Source organism: Nelumbo nucifera, chromosome 3 (genome assembly GCF_055504915.1).
Source record: "Nelumbo nucifera cultivar China Antique chromosome 3, China Antique-T2T, whole genome shotgun sequence".
Lineage (NCBI taxonomy): Eukaryota > Viridiplantae > Streptophyta > Magnoliopsida > Proteales > Nelumbonaceae > Nelumbo > Nelumbo nucifera.
Window position 1 is genome coordinate 70,004,224 of NC_142651.1, and position 24,695 is coordinate 70,028,918.

General features: G+C 38.7%; 1 protein-coding gene across 2 annotated transcripts in view; it reads left to right on the forward strand.

Annotated features, from left to right (window-relative positions):
- Positions 1–24,474, forward strand: part of PDR2 (phosphate deficiency response 2) — a 74,376-nt gene extending 49,902 nt beyond the window's left edge. For both annotated transcript variants that reach the window (XM_010247394.3, XM_010247395.3), the window contains exons 17-22: positions 5,589–5,654; positions 6,467–6,538; positions 12,475–12,626; positions 12,871–12,982; positions 13,065–13,181; positions 22,957–24,474. In XM_010247394.3, the coding sequence (XP_010245696.1) occupies positions 5,589–5,654; positions 6,467–6,538; positions 12,475–12,626; positions 12,871–12,982; positions 13,065–13,181; positions 22,957–24,057 (1,620 nt within the window). In that variant the 3' untranslated portion in view covers positions 24,058–24,474. The remainder of the gene's footprint in view (positions 1–5,588; positions 5,655–6,466; positions 6,539–12,474; positions 12,627–12,870; positions 12,983–13,064; positions 13,182–22,956) is intronic.
- Positions 24,475–24,695: the final 221 nt, after the last annotated feature.

Sequence of the window (24,695 nt, forward strand, 5' to 3'; positions counted from 1 at the left end):
CTGCACTGAGAAATTTGGGCCTGGCCATAAATGTAAAGCTCAACAAGCCTATTTACTACAAATGGATGATGAGGGAACTATGGAGAGCCAAGTCTTGGAAACATGTCCTACTTTGCTGGAAATTTTACTAAATGCGCTTAGTGGAACCAACTCACCATGAATATGAAGGGATGGGAGATCCATCATATGGATGGTCGAACCATGCAGGGTGGCTGGGCGAAATTTCAAAAATTTCTTTCTCCCATCTGGGAATCCTATTCCCTAATTTAGAAAAACTGCATTTTTCAAGGTTCATTCTTGAAACAAATCGGACAAAATTTGAAACCAAGATTAGGGAGAGGAATACTTGATATGGAATCCATGCAAAAAGCTCCTCCCAACGTAAGTGTTCACGCCCAAAGAGGGTACCAAATCCTTCCTCCACTGAAGATGGCACAACTTTGGGTGAGGCATGATCAGCAAGTGGATTCTTCAGCAAGAATTGTGTAGGGATGTGAGCACAGCTTCAAGATTGTTTCTTCCACCAAGAAACAATATCAAGATCCAATCTTGATCACTCTAAGAGGTGGAGATCGAACAGGGTAGGGCGGCAAGAACAGAGAGAGAGAATTGAATGCCAAAAGGTCAGTCAAACAGTGTGTCTTATTCCAGTTCACCCTCCTCCTTTATATAGACCTTAAAGAGTTGATCTCCTAATCTGATTAGGAGTTTCTTGATCCAAATCTTTATTTGGATCTGGACTCTTTAAGTGATAAGGCTTATCCCTTATCTTATCTGCAGATCAGGATCAACTTCTCCTAATCCAATTAGAAGTCTCCTAATCCAAATCTTTATTTGGATCTGGACTTTAAGTGAATAAGAGTTATCCTCTTATCCTTATTTGTTGATCCATGCCCAGATTCGCCCCTTATTTAATTAATCCAATTAACCTAGTTCGAAATGGGCTTTAGGCCCATTAAGCTTTCAGGCTCACTTCCTTTAATGTTGGCTAGCTTGGCTCTCTTTGTATGGCGTGGGACCCTGTCTTTGATCTCCACATAAGCCACATGGGTTCAGCCTAGCCTCTGTTACAAGGCTTGGCCGAATTCACTGCTGAGTACAGTGAACCCCTGAGTCCATCAGTATGGTCTCTTAATGGGCCCAACATTTACACTAAATGGTCCTTGGGTTGAGTCATCTTATGAAGGCCCAAGGACTGTGGGCAGATGTGAGGTTAGCCCATCAGGTTTATTATCCCTAAATAGTCTTACACTTAGCCTCTCAGCCTTTAATGATCATACACTGCTTGACAAGAGAGGACCTCTCCCTCGGCTGCAAGGTACAGTGTTGCTCTCTCTACTCACATGGATCCCGAGAATTAAATCATTTTTGCAAACATTTTGCGAAACCATAATATATATGTATATCTCTATATAAATATATTTTGCAAAAACAAATCTCAACAATTTGAAATCAAATGTCGGCAGTTTAGGTTTCCATCAGAGAGAGTGCATTCCCCGATCATTCACTTTGTCCGACAAAGGGGTTGATCTTGTCACTATGATCACCTACTCAATTCTCGGACTGCCCCAACATACCCAGGTTTCGACCCTCTCTAAGGATCTCACTGATTGGCATATCAAAGACAGCCCAATCTAACACCTAGTGCAGTATTATAATCGAGTCCAGGGGTCAGGTGTAACATTCCAGTTTTGCCCATCTATCTTCAAGGTCTAGGGCAATATTGGAATTTGGTCCAGTTTAGGGTTTCAAGAAAACCCACACTACATGTACCTCAGGTCTCACCCTGGCAATTGAGACAAGCCACCCCAACCAACTTGGTGGCACATCAGTGTAAGCCTTGGCAAGATAAATCTCCCCAGATCTATCCAACGGCTGTGAAGATTCTAAACTAACATGAGTCTCATAAATGTCCAGTTTAAGGGTATTACACAGTAGTAGAGCATCTATTGTCTCCCCATCCTGTCCAATCAGCATTTGCATAGAACGATAGGCTACGAGATATGGATGCTGGAGAGAATAGACCATGTGACAGAGTTCCACGAACATATCTGATAATATGGAGAACTGCAGTCATATGAGGTTGCCGAGGGATGAAACAAATTTACTAGCTTCTGTGACATAGGAAATATCTGGGCGCATCATGGTAAGGTAGATAAGACTACCTACAAGCTGTTGATAAAGAGTAGCATCAACTAGAATTTCCCTATCATCCTTGGAGAGCTTCAAATTCATCTCAAGAGGAGTGGGTGTCATAACAGAGAAAACCCTTATGAACAGGTGGGAGTTTTGTGCACTGTGGAGTGAGTTTTTGTGCACTCGTTAGGTGGGAGGTGCACAAAGCACACACAACCAAAAACATGGACAAAGAAGTAAGGTGAGCAATGGAATAAAGTGTCTGTTCTTGTGCTCTGCCACCATAGTTGTCAAGGCAATGCCTAGGCGACAAGGCGCCATTGGAGTCTTGCTTTGCCTAATCACCAAGCAGTTTTCTATAGTGTGTTATAACAAACTTTTGTATTCTTAATTTTTTGAGGTTATAATTATAAAATTGAAAATTTTAAACTAAAATGCTCATTTTGTGTGTTTATACTAATTTCTTTTTGTTATTTTCTTATTTGTTAGGGTTTAATCAGCACAAACATTGCTAAATGCTGTACTGAACCCTCAAAGACTTCAAAACCTGAACCATTAAGTAAGAAAGAACATAAAATGTTGTTCAATCAACACATTTTCTTCTTTTTCTTTACTAATTATGTGTTTTTATATACTAATTTCTTCTTCTTCCACCTTTTCTTTTCTTCTTTTCCTATAACAGAAATAGGGGTTCAGCCCCTATATTTTTTGAATTTTTTTCTCTTTTTCTTCTCATGAATATGTTGGAATATGTTGATTTTCTACTTCAACATCAAGTTTATACTTTTCTTAGGAAAATTATGGATATTTATTAAGAAAATGTGATTATGGAACCTAGGGAACTACCCTAGGATACATGTTTTTACTTGAAAAAAATCCATCGCCTAGGCGCCCGCCTGTTGCCTAGCCTCGCCTTGGCGCCTTGAAAACTATGTCTGCCACGTCATTTTGTTGTGGAGTGCCAGGACAAGATCTTTGTGACTGAATTCCATTGTCTCTCAAGAAGGTTTTAAAGTCTCCATCAAAGTATTCAGCCCCCGAGTCTGAGTCTAGGATGCCAATACTAGCATCAAATTGATTTTTGATCTCTGCCAATAAGGATTTAAAAGTGGGAAAAACATCAGATATATTTCTCATAAAACATATCCAGGTATAGTGTGTGCAATCATCAATAAATGTAAGAAAATACCTGTATCCTAATCTTGAAATTACAGGAGACGACCATACATCACTACATACCAGTTTAAAGGGAACGAATGCATGTTCAACACAGGAAGCAAAAGGAAGAACATGACTCTTACTCAAGTATTAAGAAATGCAAGCTTTATTAACATTAGCAAAAGAAGTAGTTTTAGAAGGCAAACATCCATTATGAAATAAAGGCTCTAGTTTATATGTGTAGAGATGACCAAGGCACCGCTTATGCCAAAATGCCACAAATTATTTCTGCAAACAGCTTCAGAACTAGGGGTAGTAGCAAGAAAATAAGATGTAGATGATGACACTGATGTCTTTTCAGATTCCAAAGCAAATAATGGGCCTAGTCTATGCCCCTTCACCATCTCAGTTTGCCAGTCCTGTATCCAACACCCATTAGGAGTAAACGGTACAATGTTGCCATCTTCAACCAATTGGCCAACAGAAGTCAAGTTTGTTGTAAGTTAGTAGAAGTTTACAGCCAATAATATCCAATTTTTCTCCATTACCAGTAACAATATGTTTATTTAAGGACTAGGGTTTAAAAGACTGACCAGCATATGCCCCTATCATATGGTTAGAGGCACTGGAGTCAATGATCCATAGGTGACTAGGGGGAAGAACAATAATAGGATTACTCACTAGAGAGGCCTATGGCCGAAAACATAGAGGAAATGGTTGAAGATACCAGCAGTTGCATTTTCTCTTTTGTAGGAGCCCTGGAAATCTTTATGCTTCTTCTTAGGGCATTCCGGAAGTTTCTTATAGGAATAACAATGCCGGTGGAACCAAGAGGCCAAGATACAACTTTGTCATTGTCAATCAATCTTCCATTGTTTCAGGCCCTTAAATCAGATTCATCAGGTTTCTCGGTTGTGCCATCAACATACCCCCAAAGACCATTCCCTTCAACAAGGAACTGAAAATGCTACTTTCAGAATGCATAGTTATTAGTTCCGTCGAACTTCACAGGCAAAATGTCTCTGTTCTCCAAAGCCATTTCAGCAGATAGATTCAAGTTAATCCAAAGAAATACGAGAGAACGAGGCAGCCGCTCTACCAAACAGGTATAAACAAGAAAACAGTCAGATCAAAGGTGATGACAGGTGGCATTCCTAAAAAGGCAAGTTCACAGGACTGTTGAACAAAGAAGTGAGGAGAACACCCCTCAAATCCAATATAAACAATAAAAAAAATATGATTGAAAAGATCTGTCCTGGGTGACTTCTGGTCTAAATTTTCAAGCTGATTGATGCTGTCAATCAAGAGAACGAAGTGAAACCTTAGGGTTGAATGCAATTTTCCAGAAAAGAAGTGAAAACTTGTGCTGATCAAGAGGACCATCAGAAAGATCCTAAACTGATGTAGGTAAGTCGATCCAAAAGTTCTTCAATCTCTCTTACAAACTCAAGAATCAGGTCTCAATCAAAGACAGATTTGAAAGACCTGCTCTGATACCATGTCAACTCAGTTTGAACCAGAGAGAAGCAGAATATGAAAGGGCATGTTCTATGGTCCACACACCCAAAGAGAGATATCTTATATATGTTTTCCATATAAGGCTGAGAAAAGACCATTATACAGTGTACATATGTTACAGTATAAAAAGGTGCTCCAAAAAGCTGAAAATGGAAAGAAAGTATACAAGACTGAAATATTCAGTCTCTAAATTGTAAAGATTATATATCAATTTTTCTTCTTTTCATTGTATCTAGTAGTTTCATGCTCTTACTATTTAAAGTCTTGAGGTTCCTTATTTCTCAATGCATATTCATCTCTTTGACTAATGTCTTCACCTATGCTTGCCCATAAAGGTGCAGTAGGTTTTGCTCACTTGTTGATACAATTAGGTGGTGTTGCAGTTTTATGGAGATGATCCTAGTAGGGAACCCTTGCTCATTTGTCACTTCCCAGAATTGCACAAAATGATCCAAAATTCATATTCAAATTAGATTAGCTTAAGTTTTTTATGCTTGTTTTCAGATTGAGTACAGAATGCTCATTTATCCAGGCTTGGAACTGGCTAGTGTAAGCAACCTGATGTTAGTGGAGATATGTTACCTGCCCCATTGGCATACCTAATATTAATTTTATTATTTCTGGGAGCTTTTCTGTTCTGATTTTTGTGCTTGTTAGATTAATCTGGAAACATCATATTCAATTGTTAACCTCTCTTTTATAGTTTCATTAACTATCATGGGCCTGTATGTCTCTGTCTCTGCATTTTTTTCATCCCAATTTTCATTACTTGACAGGTTTCTGAAGCTAGAAGCTTGGATAGAGACTTAGTGGAGAGTGGCCTTACTTTTGCTGGCTTTGCGGTAATTATCCTTTATTTTTTGGGGCCTTCACAGTAATTATCTCAGATATATCACTTCCATTACTTAGAGAACATGTATATATGCCAGTGTTTTAAAAGGTGTGGGAGGCATATGCCTGGAGGCGCACCTCCAGGTGGGGTGCCCCCAAAATGCATTGAGGCATATGCTAGAGGCACTGACACCTCTGAGGCGTATGCCTCAGGTGCAAGAGGCGTACGCCTCATACGCTTTTTTCATGAGACATGCTAGAGGCATATAACTCATGCGCCTCCTGCACACCTCATGTAAAAAGATAGAAAAAACAAAGAAAAAAGAAAAAAAAAAGGAAAGGAAAGGAAAGGGAAGGAAAGAAAAGATAAGGGGAAAGGAAGTGGACTGGGGACTAAGCCCCCGGACCCCTTCGGCTGGTGGGGCTTCGCCCCCCAAACTCCCCAGCCCCCTTTTTGATGCAGCTCAATTTTTTTTTTTTTTTTTTTTGTGTTATAGGGGGGTCTTGTCGAAGCGGAGGCGAGCGAACAATCTTAATATAAAAGATTTTTATTGAAAATAAAGAAAAATGAGATCTTCCTTCCTCTTTTCCCTCCTCCTTCCTCCTCATCCCCCCTCCTCTTAAGTAGGTTTCCTTTTGTTCGGGAGGCTTACACCTCTTACATTCTGAACTACACCTCTAGGCAGTGGAATTCCTTGCGTCACACCTCTGCATTTTAAAACATGGATATATGCTTTTATTCTCCTTTTAGTATAAATTCAATGTATCGAGGTTTGTTGGCTTATATGTTTTTTGTCAATAATTGCGTATTTTTATTCTTCAGGTTTTTAATTGTCCTATTCGCAGAGATTCAGCTTCTATTTTATCTGAGCTAAAAGGATCTTCGCATGACTTGGTAAGTTACACATCTTGGAGTCTAGTTTCTCATGATTGAAATATTATCCTATTAAACTTAATGTTGTGATGAAATGCCGAGGACCACTGAATTAGGACTTGATTCTAATGTTGTCTGGATGATCAGGCCATTGTTCCATCCTGGAGATATTCAAATTGCAGTTCATAGAAGATAAAACTGCATGTAGACATCTTCAGACAAAACCAGTCCAAGAATTTCCTACTTGTATAACAAGAAAAATAAGAAGAGAGAGAGTGTTCAAGAGAAAGAAGTTGGAAGAAAAGAGCAAGATAAGAGAAGAAGAAAAAACGTCCCTCTCTCACTCCCTTGGTCTCTTTATATATGTGCTGGATTTATTTAAAGGAAAAAGTACATAGGTGCTCCTGGTTAGGCAGCTGACCCAATAAACATAAGAATTAATGTGTTAAGGGCCCATAAAGACAGCCCATTACAGCAGAAATAAAAAATAAACAGCTGAACTAAAGCAAGGCCCATTTGGCCCAATCTCTCTACATCATCAAAAGAATTGCACTGTGTTATATAACCCCAATATATAGCCATGCCACTGTTTTGTCAAATGCAAATTATCCTCTCTAGTCTCTCACACACACTTATATTAAGCACGCATTTATCTTCACCCTTTCTTTGCCTCTCTTTTTGACTCTCTTCTTAGTAGAGGAGTGGTGTTACTACATGTAACTAAGTCATTTCATGGTAACTGTTCACTTTGTTAGATTAAATATTAATACAAAGTGGTTTGTATACAATGATGTCAGGTATCCCTGTTTTAGGCTGGCATCTTTCATCAAATCCATTATTTTTCTAGTTGCATTTTCTGCCCTAGCAATTCCATGCAGTAGTTGATCCTTGTTTTAGGCTGGCATCTGTCATCAATTCAGCATCATGAAGTAATTCACCATAATCCTTAGATAATTTGAGTTTCACTTCAAGAGGAGTATCCAACTGCTTATGACCAATGTGTCTAGCTAGGCGAACCAATCCATTAGCTTACTTTTGCTGGTTTACGAAATACCCTTGAGGGGAACAAATCATTTCTAGTCCTAGAAGTTAGGTCAGAGGACCAAGATCTTTCATCTTGAATGATTGACTCAAAAGAAGAGTGATTCCTTGAGCCTGCTTTAGGCTGAAGGGAGAATAGTAAGAAGGGATCTTATGAACCCATTATTTGTAATGACAGAACAAAATCTTTCAAACCAAGCCTGAGGTGCTTGTTAAGAGTCCACAAATAGATTTCTTGAGGCAACACACCATAGTTGGATCTTTACAACATCTAGGAGGGGGTTTCGTAAACACTTTTTCTTTGAGGTAACCATGAAGGAAAGCATTCTCGACATTCATTTGATTGATGTCCCATTGTTTAATTGTTGGGATATCCAAAACCAATTGGATTGTAGTCATCTTTGCAACTGGTGCAATGGTATCCTCATAATCAATCCCATACTTCTGCTTTGTATCCTTTTGCGACTAAGCTAGCCTTATATCTATCAAGGCCACCATCTAACTTTAGTTTGACAGAATATACTTATCTACTACCAATGATTGAGGCATCTAAGGGTGCATGAACAGGATCCAAAGTATCATTTTCGAGTGTGGAGCTGCCATAGCCTACTAATGAGTCTTTGGAATATTTGTAGATGTCAGGACAATAAAGGAGCTATGGTTGGTGAAAAACCATAATGGTCAAGGGACCTAGAGATACAAGAGGACATCATGGAAGAGGATGAATAGGTGCAGAAGGAGAAGGGTCTAAAGTAGTACTTACAACATCTAGAGAAAGATGGGAGCCATGAGCTGGTGAGAAGGGGGCAGATTTTGCTTCCGTTCATACTAGCGAAGAGATTCTAAGAGGGTAGAGTTGGAGTTCATAGTACCTGTATATTCAAATGAATGTAGAATAGAAATAGAAGGAGCAGGGAGTTTAACAATGTGAGCAAAAAAAGAAAGATTCTCAAGGAAGAGAACATTTCTAGAAAATTTGAATCCTCCTAGTTCGATGCTCATAGCAAAGAAACCCCTTATGATCGTAATTATATCCCATGAAAACACACAAAACCAATTGAGGAGTGAGCTTCGTGCATTCATGAGGCAGAAGATGAACAAAGTACGCACAACTGAAAACCAGTGTTTTAAAAGGCGTGGGAGGCATACTCCTAGAGGCACAGGCGCTCCCAAAACGCCCTGAGGCGTATGCCAGAGGTGCTGATACCTCTGAGGCGTATGCCTCAGGTGAGGCTTGCTAGAGGCGTACGCCTCATGCGCCTCATGCACATCTTATATAAAAAGACAAAAAAAAAAGAAGAAAGAAAAAAAAAAAGAAAGGAAAGGAAAAGAAAGGGAAGGGAAGGGAAAGAAAAAGAAAGAGAAGAAAAAAATAAAAAAGGAAAGAAAAGGAAAGGGAAGGGAATAAAAGATAAGGGGAAAGAAAGTGGTTTGCCCCCTGCTCCCTTCGGTTGGGGGGCTTCACCCCCAAGACCCCCCCACCCCCTTTTCGATGTTATGCATCTTTATTCTTCTTAATATAAAAGATTTTTATTAAATATAAAGAAAAAGTGAGATCCCCCCTTCCTCTTCATCCTCCTCCCCTTCCTCCTCCTAACCCGCCTCCTTGTGTTTGGGAGGCTTACGCCTCACTCCTCTAGGTAGTGGAACGCCTCGCATCACGCCTCCACGTTTTAAAACATTGCTGAAAACATGAAGCAAAGAGAAATTTGTGGAACGATGAAATAAGCATTGGAATGGAGATCTTACGGAGAATAGAAGAGGGAAGCAAATTAATGAGGTATACAACAATGTTGGCTGCCTTTGCCCAAAAGGAAGTAGGTGCATGGGAGTCTTGCAACAAGGTTCTCACCACACTCAATATTTGTCCATTCTTCCACCCCGCCAACCCATTTTGTTTTGGGGTCTTAAGGCATGATCTTTGTGATTGATTTCCCTACTCCCTCATGTCGGTCTGAAAGTCTCCATCGAATTTTTCCCTCCTGTGTTTGTGTGAAAAACACCAATAGTGGCATCAAACTGATTTTTAACAAGAGCCTTAAACAGTTTAAAAGTATAGAAAACTTCTGACTTCTGTCTTAAAAGATATATCCAGGTATAGGAGACAACTGAATATCACTGTGTATCAATTTAATAGGAATAGAAGAATGCGCTATAGTAGATGGAAAGAGTAAAACATGACCTTTAGTCAAACCACACGAAATGCAAGATTTATTAATATGAGCAAAAGTAGATGTAGAAGAAATAAAAATTCAAGTTTCGTAACATCAGGGTAGCCAAAGTGTTTGTGTTAAAGATGCCACGACTCATTATTGTCGTAGACAAGTTCAGTACTAGTGGTAGTAGAAAGTAAGCATGAAGAAGTTGGTGAATCAAACATCCATCATGAGAAAAAGGATAAAATGTTGCCATCCTCTACGAACTTACCAACAGAAATTAAATTAGTAGAAAGTTTTGGGATAAGAAGCATTTTAGGAAGATGAAATTGTGAAGAAGAGGTATGCAAAGTCATGCCATTATAACCAAGAATCTCAAGTTTTTCACTATTGGCTGTAATGATATGTTTATTCAAGGATTTAGGTTTAAGATACTAACTAGAATATGCCCCCGTCGAATGATGGGAGACACCAAAGTCAATTACCCAAAGATGACTAGGAGAAGAAAAATAAAGGCTACTCACTAGGCAGGCCAATAGTAGAGAAAGCAGAAGAGATGGCTGGAGGCATCTGTTGCCACAACTTTTCATCAGTAATAACTCTAGAAGACTCACCTTTGACTGAAGGTGCATGAGGGGAAGAAATTGTACCACAATCCAAATTGTTCATGGTTGTCTAACAAGCTCTGTACTGATTTTTCTTATAGACTGAAGTGTTTGCCTTAGATGGCCGAGTGGGGCATTCAAATATTATATGCCTATGTTGCTTGCAATAGGTAGAAGTGTTCTTCTTTTGGCAATGTGAGACAACATGACCATATTCCTTGAACTCGTAACATTGTACCTTAGAGAAGATGATCATATTCCTTCCATTGCTTCTAGGCCGCCAGCCTTGGATGCCATTGAAACCAGCATATTTGGGCATTGTTTTTGCAGATCTATTTCTTGAAACATAGATCTCACAGTTTCAAGCTTGTTTGATTTTTCTGTAGGTAGGACTGAAAATGAATCTATAATCTTGAAAAATACTTGAGTATTTTTGTTATACATGGAAGATATGTCTGATTTTACCTCAGATTTAGTTTCTTTGATTTTTTCAGTGACCAGCTATATGTTTATTCCTAATACATGTTTTGGTTGTTGCTTACAAAATCAAATGATGTTGTTCTAACCTCCCCCTGTTATGATTAGCTATCTATCATATATTTTTGATGATTTCCTCTCTTATTTCTGGGTCAAATAGTTCAAACGTTTCAATAGTTAAAACACAATTATATCTCATCCTACTCTTGAATTGTAATAATAGGGTAAGATGGATTCGTATTATGAGAAGGTGGCTCTGTTGGCAGAGGTGAGGGTGACCTGCAGCGGTGACAGTGAAAATGAACTACAATGGTGTCCTGTAGTGGTGATGGCAATGGTGACAATGACAGTAGTCTTGGATTTCTCTCTCACAGATCTCTGAATCTGAGATCTCAGATTCTCGGATCTCTCTCTCGTATATCTGAGTCTGATATCTCTCTCAGATCTTAGAGATTTGAGATCTCTTAGAATCATCTCTTTTCCCTCTTTTTTTTGTTATTTTATTTTTGAAAGTTTTAAATAAGTCCTATTAAACCACAAACCGTTGTCCATATCTAATGGTTCAGTGGTCAGACCGTTTGGGTCAACAGTTCGCTGATCAATTCAGTGGTGTTTGGCAAAATGAAGGTTCAGCAATAAAGCAGAATCAGTACTCTGGCCGGTTTCCGGGCTGTTTGACCATCTGGGTCAACGATGGTTTTAAAACCATGGACATGAGAGTTTTTGTTCAGCTATCTATCATGTATATTGTGGTCTCAAAGCTAAGAATAGATAACAAAGAAGAGTTATTGAGATGTTAACAGGTCTGATTGGATTTTGTATTTGTATATTTTATTATTGCTAAAACTAATGTTTCTGAATAGATAGATATCAACGATTGGATTTTGTATTTTGATCGGCTATCTATCATATATTTTGTGGTCCCAACGCTGAGAATAGATAACAATAAGAGTTTTTATAATTTGTGTTTTGTATTTGTATATTTGAGTTGTTAATAGGTCTGATCGGCCATGATATTTTTTTTCGTGACTTTTTTTTTTTAATTTTGTTGCATCAGCCATGATAATCAATACCACATGGCAAGTTTAGGCCATTACTATTCCATATCATCTCCTAAAATGTTATGTTCGTGTTGTGGGGATGGACAATTTTGTTTTCGGTGTTTCATTGTTGAGAAAATTTAGCTGGATACCTTGATTCTATTGATGCCAAAATGAGAAAACAAATTATCCTTTCTCATCCCATTATTTCTCAGAAACCAAAAGGTTAGGTAGGGAAGAAACACGATTGCAAAACATTTTATGTCCATGGAGATATACATTTTTTGGACATAGGATCATAACATTTATATGGAATTAGACTGAGGATCCAACTTACTAGAAAAAGGAGACATTTTAGACAAAACATTGACAACCAAAACCGCTAATAGGAATAGAGAACAAGGGTGAGGATGTGAAGAGTGCTTCTGATTAGAGCATTTGATTGATACCAGGCAGATTGTCAGTAAGATAACCTATAGTTGAATCCTTTGTGAAGAGAAGTTGGTTCTTTTTTTTTGTTGGTTGTTATTATCTTTTGCATGTGTCTTTTCTGCTATTGCTTCCAGATATCACACTAATTAAATAAATAAATTTTTAATTTCTTAAATGTTTTAACTGACATGGATCCTTAATATCAGGTAATGATTACTGGTGATCAAGCTTTAACAGCTTGCCATGTTGCTGGTCAAGTTCATATTATTTCAAAGCCTGCATTGATTCTAATTCCAGCAAGATGTGGTGAAGGTTTCGAATGGATTTCACCAGATGAAATTGAGAGCATTAGTTATGGGTAAAGTTCTAATTGTTTTCTTTGACAAGTCTTTTTAGTAGAGTTTTTGGTTTTTTTTTTTTCAGTTTTGTTTATATCTATGCCTTATTTCTTCTGATTCATGCTTTGCATTGTACACTACTTCTTCAACCTCAACATTCCTGCCTTTTTATTAAATTTCTTTTGTGGAGATGGACTGATAGAAATGCGAATTTGCTCTAGGATTTTTCCCACTGTATTTTACCTAAGATGATTTTGATTTCAGTCAGGAAGAAGTGAATACTTTGTCTGAGTCCTATGATCTATGTATTGGAGGAGACTGCTTTGAAATGTTACAGAAGACTTCTGCCGTTCTTAAAGTCTTTCCTTATATAAAGGTTGTAGTCCATATTTTCTATTTCAAACTTGAACTTGTTATTTTTTTTGTTTTAATTAAAGATAGCTCAATGATCAATTCAGGTTTTTGCGAGGGTTGCTCCCGATCAGAAGGAACTTATTATGACCACCTTTAAGACAGTGGGAAGGACAACACTGATGTGTGGAGATGGAACAAATGATGTCGGTGCTCTGAAGCAGGTCCTCTCTCTCTCTATCACACACACGCACATACACACACATAAACCAGGACAACCTACATCTTAGATTATGACTTGGATGTATATATGGGTTCATAGGTTTTCTCTGCTTCATCATTTTAAGGTTTTGTTATGAATATCCATTTTTTTTGTAGAAAATTCTGTTTTCTTAATGACACTTGATAACTGCAAACATCCATTTATTTAAGTTGGAAAATAGACTCCCAGTTTTTAGAGGTTCTTTTGAAAACTGGAACAAATAGACTTTTAAAACTATTTTTGGAAAATTAGTAGACAAAGTAGGTGATAAAATGCAAATATTGAAATGGACAAGAGGAAAAACTACAAAGGACAGAGTCAGAATTTGTCATTCAAAATTACCTAGAGTAGTTCCAGTAGGTGATAAAATGAAAGACTAAGATGGTTTGGTCATGTGTAGATGTATGGCACCCTTAAGAAGTGATCTGTTACATGTTGAAGGAGCTAAGAGATCTTGGGGTATACTGGAAAGAACATGGATCGAAGAGAATGGAATGACAAAACAGGATTCTTGTAGCCCCACATGGTCGGGACAAAGCTTGGATTATGATGATGAAGAAACCGACCTAACAAGATATCATTTAAGCCTTATCCCAACTGTATGGGGTCAACTACATGATTCCTGTTCTATTTCAGAACTAACATGATGTAATTTTTAAAGAGTGCACGGAAGATTCTTGTGAAAGGTTCATGCAGGCAGCTTGATGGAGGAGAAAGAATCAAACTGAGGCCAGATCATCTGTGTTGGAGGAAACGATAACAAGAAGAGGACCAGTTCTCAAAATTATTGAAATCTTGAGGGCAACAGTACCGTTGAAAGGAACTTAATCCTCAGGTTCAAAGGATTTATAGAAGGAGCCTTTCATTCGGAGAGACAGACCAACTGGAAGGCCTCCACTGAGGAAGAAAATAACACTTATTCTGCGATATGCTTCCCAGAAGGTAGAAGTTGTTCTTGTTGGAAGTTGATAGCAGATGGAAAAAAAACAGGGGAACTTAAACTAGTGAAGGAGAATTTGCAGATAAAAGATTGCGAAAATTAAAATAGCGGGGGAGGAAGATGCTTGGGCGAAACCAGAAGTTGATGATTGAAATCGAGAAAGATGCTTGGTGGAAGGCAGTCGTGGTTCTTCGAAAAGATAATCTCAAATTATCTACAATAGAGATGATAGAGGGTTTTGGTGATGTTGGAAGCATGGCATATGTCCTGCAACCGGAAGTTTTTTTTTATTTGTTGGAAGCTTTGTTCTACATCTGGTGGGGCTTCCTGTCAACCTTTGGAATGGAATCGTTTTTGAGAGATTGGTACAGAATTACAGATATTGGGGGGAGTTCTGGTTTCCTTTAATCTTCAAGATTTCCATGTTGTGAGAGTTTTGATTGCAGGAATAAAACCCGATGATGTTCCTCGATCTTGGAACTACATTGTAGATGGTCTTTGGTTCAAGGTTTGCATTCTATTGGATGTTGAAGCGGTCTTATGGAAGTGTTGCTCCAAGGTAGAAAACGATGGAGTCTTGGAGGAAAGGGGAACACATTGAGAGAGATTGCAGAAAGGTAGATTGTTGAGGGTCGAGGTCAAGGAAGGTAAAACGTTTTGAACGAGTGAAGATGGTGAGTTTCCATTGGAAAAGAAAAACAATTTATGCCATTTAAACAGAGATGGAGGGACAGGTTTTAAGACTTCCACAGAGTGTAAAAAAGGGTGTTTTTTCACATAAAAGGTAGGGTCCACAAGAAGAAAAGTTGTAGCGGATAATTAATACGGATGAACCAGATGAAGGGAGTAAAAACCAGGGGGTTGAACCAAGGCAGGAGCTTGGTTGATTGGGGGAAGGTGGTCCACGTGATTGTATAAGTGATTACGTGGATCGAGTGCAAACTTTGAAAAAGATTGGGAAACTGATGAACGATGATGTTGGTCCATCATTTTCTATTTTAATGTTTGTCTGGAAGATGAACTTGGAGAATAACATTACTGGAGTTGTTTGAATCAGTGTTCAAGAAGAGGAGGGTACTGGATCTAAGGAGATTGCGGAAAAGGAGTTGGATGGGGATCAATCACCTGGTGTTGGCAACGACCGGCAACTGGTTGTGGAGGATAGTAGGAAAAAGAAAGGGGAGATTGTTGCAGATGGAATTGTAATAAACTTGGAGAGTTTGGAAGGAAAGAAGAGGGAAGAAGGGGTGATAAATTTAAGGGATATGGCAAAGATGAGGGGAAGGATTGGTCTGAGAAGATGTAGGAAACGAGGGGGTTTATGAAGAGGTGAATGATAGGGTGGAAATGAATTAGCTTGGGTCTAAGGAAACGAAGATTTGCCAAAGAAAAAGAGCCCACAGAACAAAACCTCTTGAGAAAGAATGTGAGGAAGTGGAAGGCGAGATTCTGATGGACAAAACACATGAGATTGAAATGTTGGGACTATTTTTCTTAGATAGAGAAGAATTTGCAAGGTATGCCTTAAAAGGAAGTTGTAGATGTGATGAATGGAGTTTTATTGAGGAGAAGGATTTTCCAATTTCTGAGGCCCGTGGTTCTGCATATGAAGTGGAGAAAGAAGAGGGCTTGACAGGTGAATAGATTTAAGTACCAGAATAACATCCAAAATGTGACAGTTTCAAAGGTTTTTGCTAGATTAAGGGGTGACCTATTTGGAGATTGTAGTATAAATAAAACGGTCAAGAAGGCAAGAAGAACTATGTAGAGAAAAAGAGAGGTTCTGATTCCTAGTGATGAAGGTCTTGAAAGAAGGGTGGGGGATCTGCAGTTGGGAAGGAATTTGGTTGGGTGTCTAGCTGTTTGGTTTTGGAAAGATGGGAGTTAAGTTTTAGGTAGAGGTTCTGGATTTGATTTGGCTCTTGTATGTGGTAGCATTTTGAGCTTATTGGTTTTGATTTGTTTGAGGGCTTGTCTGAAAGTTGGGGTAGGCTGGTTTATTTTAGGATTTTCGGGTGATGCCTTGTCGACTGTTGTAATATCTTTTAAAAAGTAATTTTAAAAGAGATTGCAACTTAAGTAAAAGGAACTTTAAGGCATACCGCTTTGTTGGTCAAAATTTAGGTTGAATTTCAGTATTGCTTCTGAACTCTTAATCTTTCCTTGGGATTTAGATGAATTGTGAATAAGGCTGGTGGAGTGAATAACATATTCTTTTCTTCACGACTCTATATGAACAGAGATGTTGTTCCTCCTTACTAAGGTAGACTCCTTTCTTTACTCTCTAGGAAAGGTCAATGCTTCTCTATTTTTCCCCTCTATATGGGTCAAGGACATCTCTCTCCCTTTTTTTCTTTAAGATCAATAAAAAAGAAAATATTAGAAAAGTAATTTCTTTAAGACCAATGCCAAAACAACCCATTAGGCCTTCCCGTTTTCCAAAAGGAAACTACCACCCAATGAACGTCCATGAAAATCAACCCATCCTTGACCAAAAAACACTCCCAACAGAAACAAAGTTGTAAATAAACCCCAAAAAATGCCTTATAAAAGCTTTCTACCAACTAATCCTTTACTATCCCACATGCACAAGCCCTTTCAAATAAGCTGCTTCCTTGGGATTTATGCCATGAACCTCTCTATTTCTTATAACAAGCTTCTTTGTCTTCTTTCCCTTCTTGTTCAGTCCAATCCAAAATAGACCTCCTTTTCAATTGTTATTTGTCCTTTCTAACTCTAACACTATGTTCTTTCAAAAAACTGGTCTGCCTTCAATTCTTTCTTGTGTGTTATCCTTTCCTAAATCTTTAGAACTCGAATCTTCATTACCACCTATATTGTTTGCCTCAACACTTCACGCAACAGGAATCAAATCATTCTTCTCTTTATCCTTTGATTGCAGGCTAAACTTCTCCACTTTCATAAAAGCTTCCTTGGCAAATTCCCCCAATAAAATGCCGAACCAAAATTTTGCTCACCTCCACCTTTTACTTACAATTATCCAAGTCTATTGACCTTCCAATTTTACAAGTGTCATTAATGATACATTCATCCTCCTCTTGGTCAAAGTCCTCAACTTGTAATGGAGTCACTATCAATTTAGGCAAGAGAAAGAGAAAAAGAGATGAAGCATCAAAGAAGAGAGATTGTTCAATTGGTCTTGTTAATAATAGTAAACTGAAAAAATTGTCCTTATAAAAGAGATAAGTACAAAACTGTACAACTCAAAACTATAGAGTACATGCCAGTGATTTAAAAAGCGCCTAGGTGAGGTGCATTTTAGTGTATGTGCCTCGCCTAGGTCCTAGGTGTAGCCCTTTCAAAAGGCACTCGCCTAGTGAGCCTAGGTGTGCACCTGATGCACCTTGTGCCTCAGTCCAGGCATGCACCTTTTGAAAGTTCCATGCTTTTTTGTTCTTTTGAACCTAGCGGCTGGGCCGAGGGCTCTGCCCTTGGACCCCCGTTCCACGCCCCTTGAGGTAAGCCCAAACAAGTCTATGTTAGGGTCTTAAATTCTTAATTCCAAGAACCCCCTATTTGCTAATGTTCATTTATTCATCCTAATAAAATATCTTCTTAAAAAGCAGTTAAAATTATAAAATCATTATTTTTGTGTGAAAACATAGAATTTAAGACCCTAACATAGACTTGTTTGGGCTTGCCTTGAGGGTCGTGGCACAAAGGCAGCTTGTAGTGTAAATATGGTGGTGAGGCTGGAAGGGATTGAGGCTAGGGTTGCAGAGTTTAATATTTTTTTAAAACAATTATTTTAAAACTTAAGTTTATATTTTTATTAATATTATGTTTTTTTTTTTGCATTTCTTGATTTTTTTGGCAGTTTTTGAATTTTCTGACATTTTTTTTGTTTTTATCATTTTTTCGTATTTTTGCACCTTGCGCTTTTAAAACACTGGTACATGCCCAATAATATACATATAAGAAGTGATAAAATGGCAAAACTACCCTCTTCTCTATATCCCCCTCAAATTGATGTAGGGGAACAAGCATCAGTTTGTCCATAACAAAATTATGTCTGGCCCTAGTCATGGCTTTGGTGAAGAAATCAGTGTGCTGCAAATCAAAATTGACATGTGGGAGAGAGATGTGACCAGCAAAATAAGATCACTAATGAAATAGAAGTCAACCTAATGTGTTTTGTATGCTCATGGAAGATAGAGTTGGATGCAATCTTGATGGCATTCATGCTATCGGCAAAGAGAGGAATGGAAGATGAGTGATCAATATCCACAAGCTGCCTATACAACATAGCATTCGGAAGCAACTCACTCTCGTCTTTACTTAATTTAAGGTTGAGTTCAAGAGGAGTCTCAAATTGTTTGCAATCAGATAAGCAAGCCATTTATACCAAGTCTGACGCATACTTCTGTTGATTAATAAAATATCCTTGAGGATATCGCTGAATTTCAAGACCTAGAAACTGGCCTGAGATGAGAATGTCATCAACATAGAGCAAAAGAAGTGTTGAGAAGAAGCTTCAAGTTATCAATACCATCCAAATCGTCCACTGTCAATCCTTGTGCCTGCTTGAGAGTGAAGAGAGAGTAATCTGAAATATTGTGCTAAAATCCATGATACAACACAACTGTATGGAAACATTCAAACCAAGCTTGTTTCCTGTAAATGCCATAGTATATAGGAGGTCTCATGTACACTGTTTCCTGTAAATGCCCATGGAGAATGGAATTTTTAGCATCCATATAATGAATCGTCCATTGTTTAACTATAGTGATAGCCAGAAGTAGACCAACAGTTATCGTCTTAGCAACAGGGGCGAAAGTCTCATTGTTATCAATGTTGTATTCTTGCTTGTAACTTTGAGCAACCAAGCGAGCTTTATCTATCCAGAGTACCATCCGATATAAGTTTCATAGAATAGACACAACGACTACCTATAATGGAAGCATATGGAGGAGGGGAGACAAGATCCCAAGTGTTATTCTTTATAGAAAGACCTAAGTTTCTAAATCCATGATATTTTTCAAATGCTTAACAGTTGTGACCTGGTGGTAAGACTGAGGAATGTTTGTAGAGGATAAAATAGTAGAAAATGAGCTATGACTAGAGGGAAATCCATACTGGTCAAGAGGATGGGAAATGCCATGATGAATGACGTAACATGCAAAGCATATTTAAATGAAAATTAAAAAAAAAATCAAACATATAAAACATTTTCAAGCATGTAAAGCCCACAATCTCTTTTTTTTGTCAATTGCATTACTTCCAAGTGGCTAATGTGATGTAAAACATATTACATTCCTGATTCTATGAGTCGCCTTTGTGCCACACCCTTCGAGGCAAGTTTAAACAATTCCATATTAGGGTCTTAAATTCTTAATTCTCATACAAAAAATAATGATTTTATAATTTTAATTGTCTTTTAAGAATTAATGAACATGTTGTTTGGAGTTTGGACTTGCCTCGAGGGGCGTGGTCAAGGGTCCGGGGGCTCCGCCCCCGGCCCAGCTGCCAGGTTAAAAAAAAAAAACAAAAAAATTGTGCAATTTTCAAAAGGTGCACACCTGGGCCAAGGCGCATCTGGCACACCAGGTGTGCGTGCGCCTTTTGAAAGTGCTGCGCCTAGGACCTGTGCGAGGTGCCTACCCTAAAATGTGCCTAGTCTGTGCGCATAGGCATGCCTTTTAAATCACTGAGATGACCAAACATATAAGTGCCACACATTATTGCAAGTAGAAGAAACATTGGAAGTAGTAGAAAACAAACAAGAAACCGATGAAGAACTCTTATCCTCAAATTCTAGATCAAACAGCCTTCCAAGTCTATGCCCCTTCCCCCTCAAATCCCCAATGCTTTGGTCTTGGATAAAACAGGCATCGTAAGAAAATAGAACATTGTTACCATCATCAACAACTTGTCCCACAGTGATTAAATTCGTGGTAAGTTAGACACAAAAAAAGACCTAGGAAGTAGGAGAGGAGTAGACAAAACTAAATCATCACAACCATAAATGGTAAGAATTTCACTATGCTAGTAACAATGTGCTTATCTGAGGTGTAAGGCTTAAGAGACTGTCCAAAGCCCCAAAACAAAGTTGGAAGAAATAGCCTTATGTTAGATAACCCTAAGAATCAGTCTTGGGAGTATCAGACGATTCAGCTGAGACTTGAAAAGCCTTATGTTGTCCTTTCTTAGGTGGCCTAGTCAGACATTCAACAATAATGTCTTTCTTGCTTGCAATAGGTGCAAAAAATTCTTCTTCTTACAATGAGATGAAACATGCCCAAAATCTTAGCATTCATAACATTGTACCTTCAAGAAGTCCTTCCCCTTTTGTTTGGTAGCAAGAAGAATTGCATCTATGACATGTTCTTTCTTTTTATCAAGAGAGGACTGAGTAAGGAGTCGAGTTTCCTCTCTTAATAACTCACCAAGTATATTGACCAGCTTGCTGTCCCTCTTTTTCATTATTTCTTGATTTTTTTTACTGATTATATTGCTGTTAGAATGTGTTTTACTGTTGTTACCAGTGACGGGTATTTCTGGCATTCTACCTCTTTTATTTTAAGTAATATAAATAGCACCTGGAGTGGTAGAAGACTCATTTTTCTGCACCCCTTTTTCTCTCTTTTCTTTTCTCCTCTCTTCTCTTCTTTTCCATCTCTGTTTTTTCCTCTTTTTTTTTTCTGATTTCTTCTTGCTAAACAGGTTTGAACCTCATCAGTTTTAGACAACTTGTTTCTAGAGCAGGTCTTAGACTGATTAGGGCTCTCATGTAGGTGTAGTCCAGCCGACTACATGAGAGTTTTCTAGGGCTGGAAGTTTCAGCTTGAATCGCCTGATTCTTGGAGGTCATTGGAGATTGTAGGAGGTGCCCAAGGTTCAGAAATCTTGGAGATCTGCCCGGTGACCAAGAAGAATCAGAGAAAACTAGTCAGTTTCTGATTTTGGGCCTAAATCAGAGATTGAGAGTGGCGCCCGGTTCTTTATGGGTAGTTTTCATTTTTGTTTTTGGATTGACAGGCATCTGAAGTCTTTTGGAATCCTCTCGGAGGATCGGCTGTCAGATTTCTGACTTCTCATGGGCTGAGTTTAGGGTTTTTTGTGGACTGTGTTTCTGGGCTGAGATGTTGATAGTTTTTCACTTCAGCTTCTCTTGGGTTCGTGGAGAGGTCTTTGAACTTCCTTTTATTCTGGGTGCTGTTGGACAGCACTTGGAGTGGCCTTTTTTTGAAAAGGAAGTTGAACGGTGTTGTTTCTTCGATTCTGTGACTCTCCACTGAACATTTCAGCAAGGAAATTACTGGATTTGAATCTAAATTGTATGGAGGACTTGTAGGAGCTGGAAATGCTATTGACAACAATTCATTGCAGATTACTACAGTCAAGTTTGATGGAACAAACTATTTGGAATGGGCCCAATTGGCCATGATGGGCCCAAGAAACCAGCTCAAGAGGATCCTTCTCTTGCTAAATGGGTCCAAGAAAATAATCTGGTTATGACTTGGTTATGCAATTCCATGCAGCCTTATATCAATAGAAACTATCTATGGGCAAATACAATTAAAGCGATTCGGGACAATATGAAAGAAACCTATTCTCAGCCCCTTAATGTTGCTAGAGCCTATGAACTAAAAAATGAGGTGAATAATCTTAAACAGGGGGAGAAACCTGTGTCAGTTTATTTCTCGACCTTGAAATCATTATTGATCATCTTGAAACTATTGAGTGGGAGAGCCAAAAAGATGCTGCCACATGCATGAAATTGGTTGAGAAAAACAGTGTTTGAACTAGTGACGGGTATTCCTATCATTGTACCTCTTTTATTATAAGACTAGTAATATAAATAGCACATAGGGCAGCAGACGACTGATTTTCTGCACCCCTTTTTCTCTCCATTCTTCCTTTTCTCCTCTCTTCTCATCGGTTTCAGACAACTTTATCTCATAATCAAATCAGAGATGCATCAAGAAGTGCATAACTTTGCTCTTATCAAAGTGACTCTTCATTGCTTCCACACAACAGTTAGAAGATAGCTCCCCCCAAATGAACCAGTTCATATTTAATCCAAAAATTCACAAAGCCAGTGTAGTATTCTTGTATTCTTTTCTCACCCTGAGAAGAAAAGATGTCCAGCTCAGTCTGATATTGCAAGGATATATTCAACTGCTAATAAACCTTTCCAAGGTATTCAAGCATGTCATGTGCAATCCTCTGTCCTCTCATTGGAATAGCAACATGAACAATTACAGAGCCCAGAATCCAGGAGATAACCTGAGCATTCTCTAACCCGTCCTGCAATTATTCACCCTAGTTGCCTGTAGGGTTCATGCTGGAACTATTTATCCACTATAAAAGATGTAAATGACCAGTAGTGAGCTTTGTCCTAGAGAACTCTGGACAACTACCATGTTGGCAATCTCCAGTATAAAGATAGAGGCACTAGGTTGTAGATCCTAGGTTCATCGCATTTTCTCTATATCTAGTAATAGGCATGACACGAGCAGTTTTTCAGTTAAGGCAATTGGCTTGCAACTGGCTCAAAAACTTGTTTCAGAAAAGTTGATAAGTTTTGTTTTTGATAGCCTAAATGAAACCTTCTTGTTTGGAGCATGATATGTGAAGATCACAATAAACTGCTTTTATTACTGTGTGGCTGCCTTAATACTCTGCTTCTTTGGATATCAAGTAGATTTTTATTGGTCTTGTGCTTTACATAACATGACATGAACCAGAAATTATTCTAGTTCTTTTTTTTTTCCTTTCTATTCCTGATCCCTGAATCGGAAAACTTAATGATGAAAAATGTTTCTTTTCTCAGGCCCATGTAGGAGTTGCTTTGCTGAATGCAGTTCTGCCGGCTCAACCTGGAGACTCCGATTCCTCACAAACATCCAAATCACAAGCAAAGTCAGTCAAGCCCAAGAAATTGAAGCCAGGTAATTCACAAAACTCAGGTGGTGCCCTTAGTATGAATGAAGATGGAAGGTTGGTCAACCGATTAGAATCAAATGGTTCCTTGGGAAATAAGCGCCATCTGACAGCTGCAGAAAGACATCAGCAGAGACTAAAGAAGTTGATGGATGAGATGAATGAGGAGGGTGATGGTCGTGCTGCACCCATTGTCAAGCTTGGTGATGCATCTATGGCATCGCCCTTCACTGCAAAACATGCATCTGTTTCCCCAACGTTGGACATAATTCGGCAGGGCAGGAGCACCCTGGTAACCACTCTGCAGATGTTCAAGATTCTTGGCCTTAACTGCCTTGCAACAGCTTATGTCCTTAGTGTTATGTATCTCGATGGTGTCAAGCTTGGTGATGTCCAAGCGACAATAAGTGGCATCTTCACTGCTGCTTTTTTCCTCTTTATTTCCCATGCCCGACCCCTCACAACCCTGTCTTCTGCAAGGCCCCATCCAAACATCTTTTGTGCATATGTCTTTCTCTCTCTCCTGGGACAGTTTGCAATCCACCTCCTTTTCTTGATATCTTCTGTCAATGAGGCTGGCAAGTACATGCCAGAGGAATGTATTGAGCCAGACTCCGATTTCCACCCTAACTTGGTCAATACTGTGTCATACATGGTGAACATGATGATCCAGGTGGCTACCTTCGCTGTAAACTACATGGGCCATCCATTCAACCAAAGCATTAGAGAGAATAAGCCATTCTTGTACGCCCTTTTAGCTGCTGTCGGGTTTTTCACAATCATTACATCGGATCTATTCAGGGACTTGAATGACTGGCTGAAGCTGGTACCGTTGCCAGTGGCACTAAGAGGAAAGCTTATGGTTTGGGCTTTTCTTATGTTCTCAAGCTGTTATATATGGGAGAGATTCTTGAGGTGGGCTTTCCCTGGACGAATGCCAACCTGGAGAAGGCGGCAACAGGCAATAGCCAGCCAACGGAAGAATCTGTGATTTAAAAATCAAGAGTAGTCCGCTATCAGAAACGATGATGAAGGTACATGATGACAGCTGTTGTTAGTGGCAGCTGCAGTTTTGGTTTGCCAACGATAATCAAGTTGATAGCTGAAGTTCAGGGCCGTCTTTTTATTATCAATATTTTTTTTCTTTTTTCTGGTAAGAAATCTATTGCATTGTTTTTTTGTTGAGTCTCAGAGGTTGTTCAAGTAATTGTGACCGAGCATAGAACTGTACATTCAGGGGGCATCAAGTACTGCTAACAGTAAAAGTGTCTACCTATTAATGGGTGCCTGTTCAAGATTTCAGGTTTGGTCTTTCAGGCTTTTCTACCTTTTTAAGTCCATCCAAAATGTGGCTTGTCTCCATTTGGCAATAAAAGACAAGAAGTCAGAAAGACCCATGTCTTAAAAAGATCGCAGAAGCCTTGATTGTTGGAGGATCATTCTAAAAATAGTTTGGCACCCAAATCTTTGGATCTGAATCTTATCTCAAATCTGATGTCATACGTGGACTGTATTCTATTAACCCGCCTCTGCCATATGATTAAATTGACAAAAATAAATAGTGTTTTAAAATCTGACTACTTTATATATGCCACTACAACAGCATAAAGGTATTTCCAACGTCTTCCA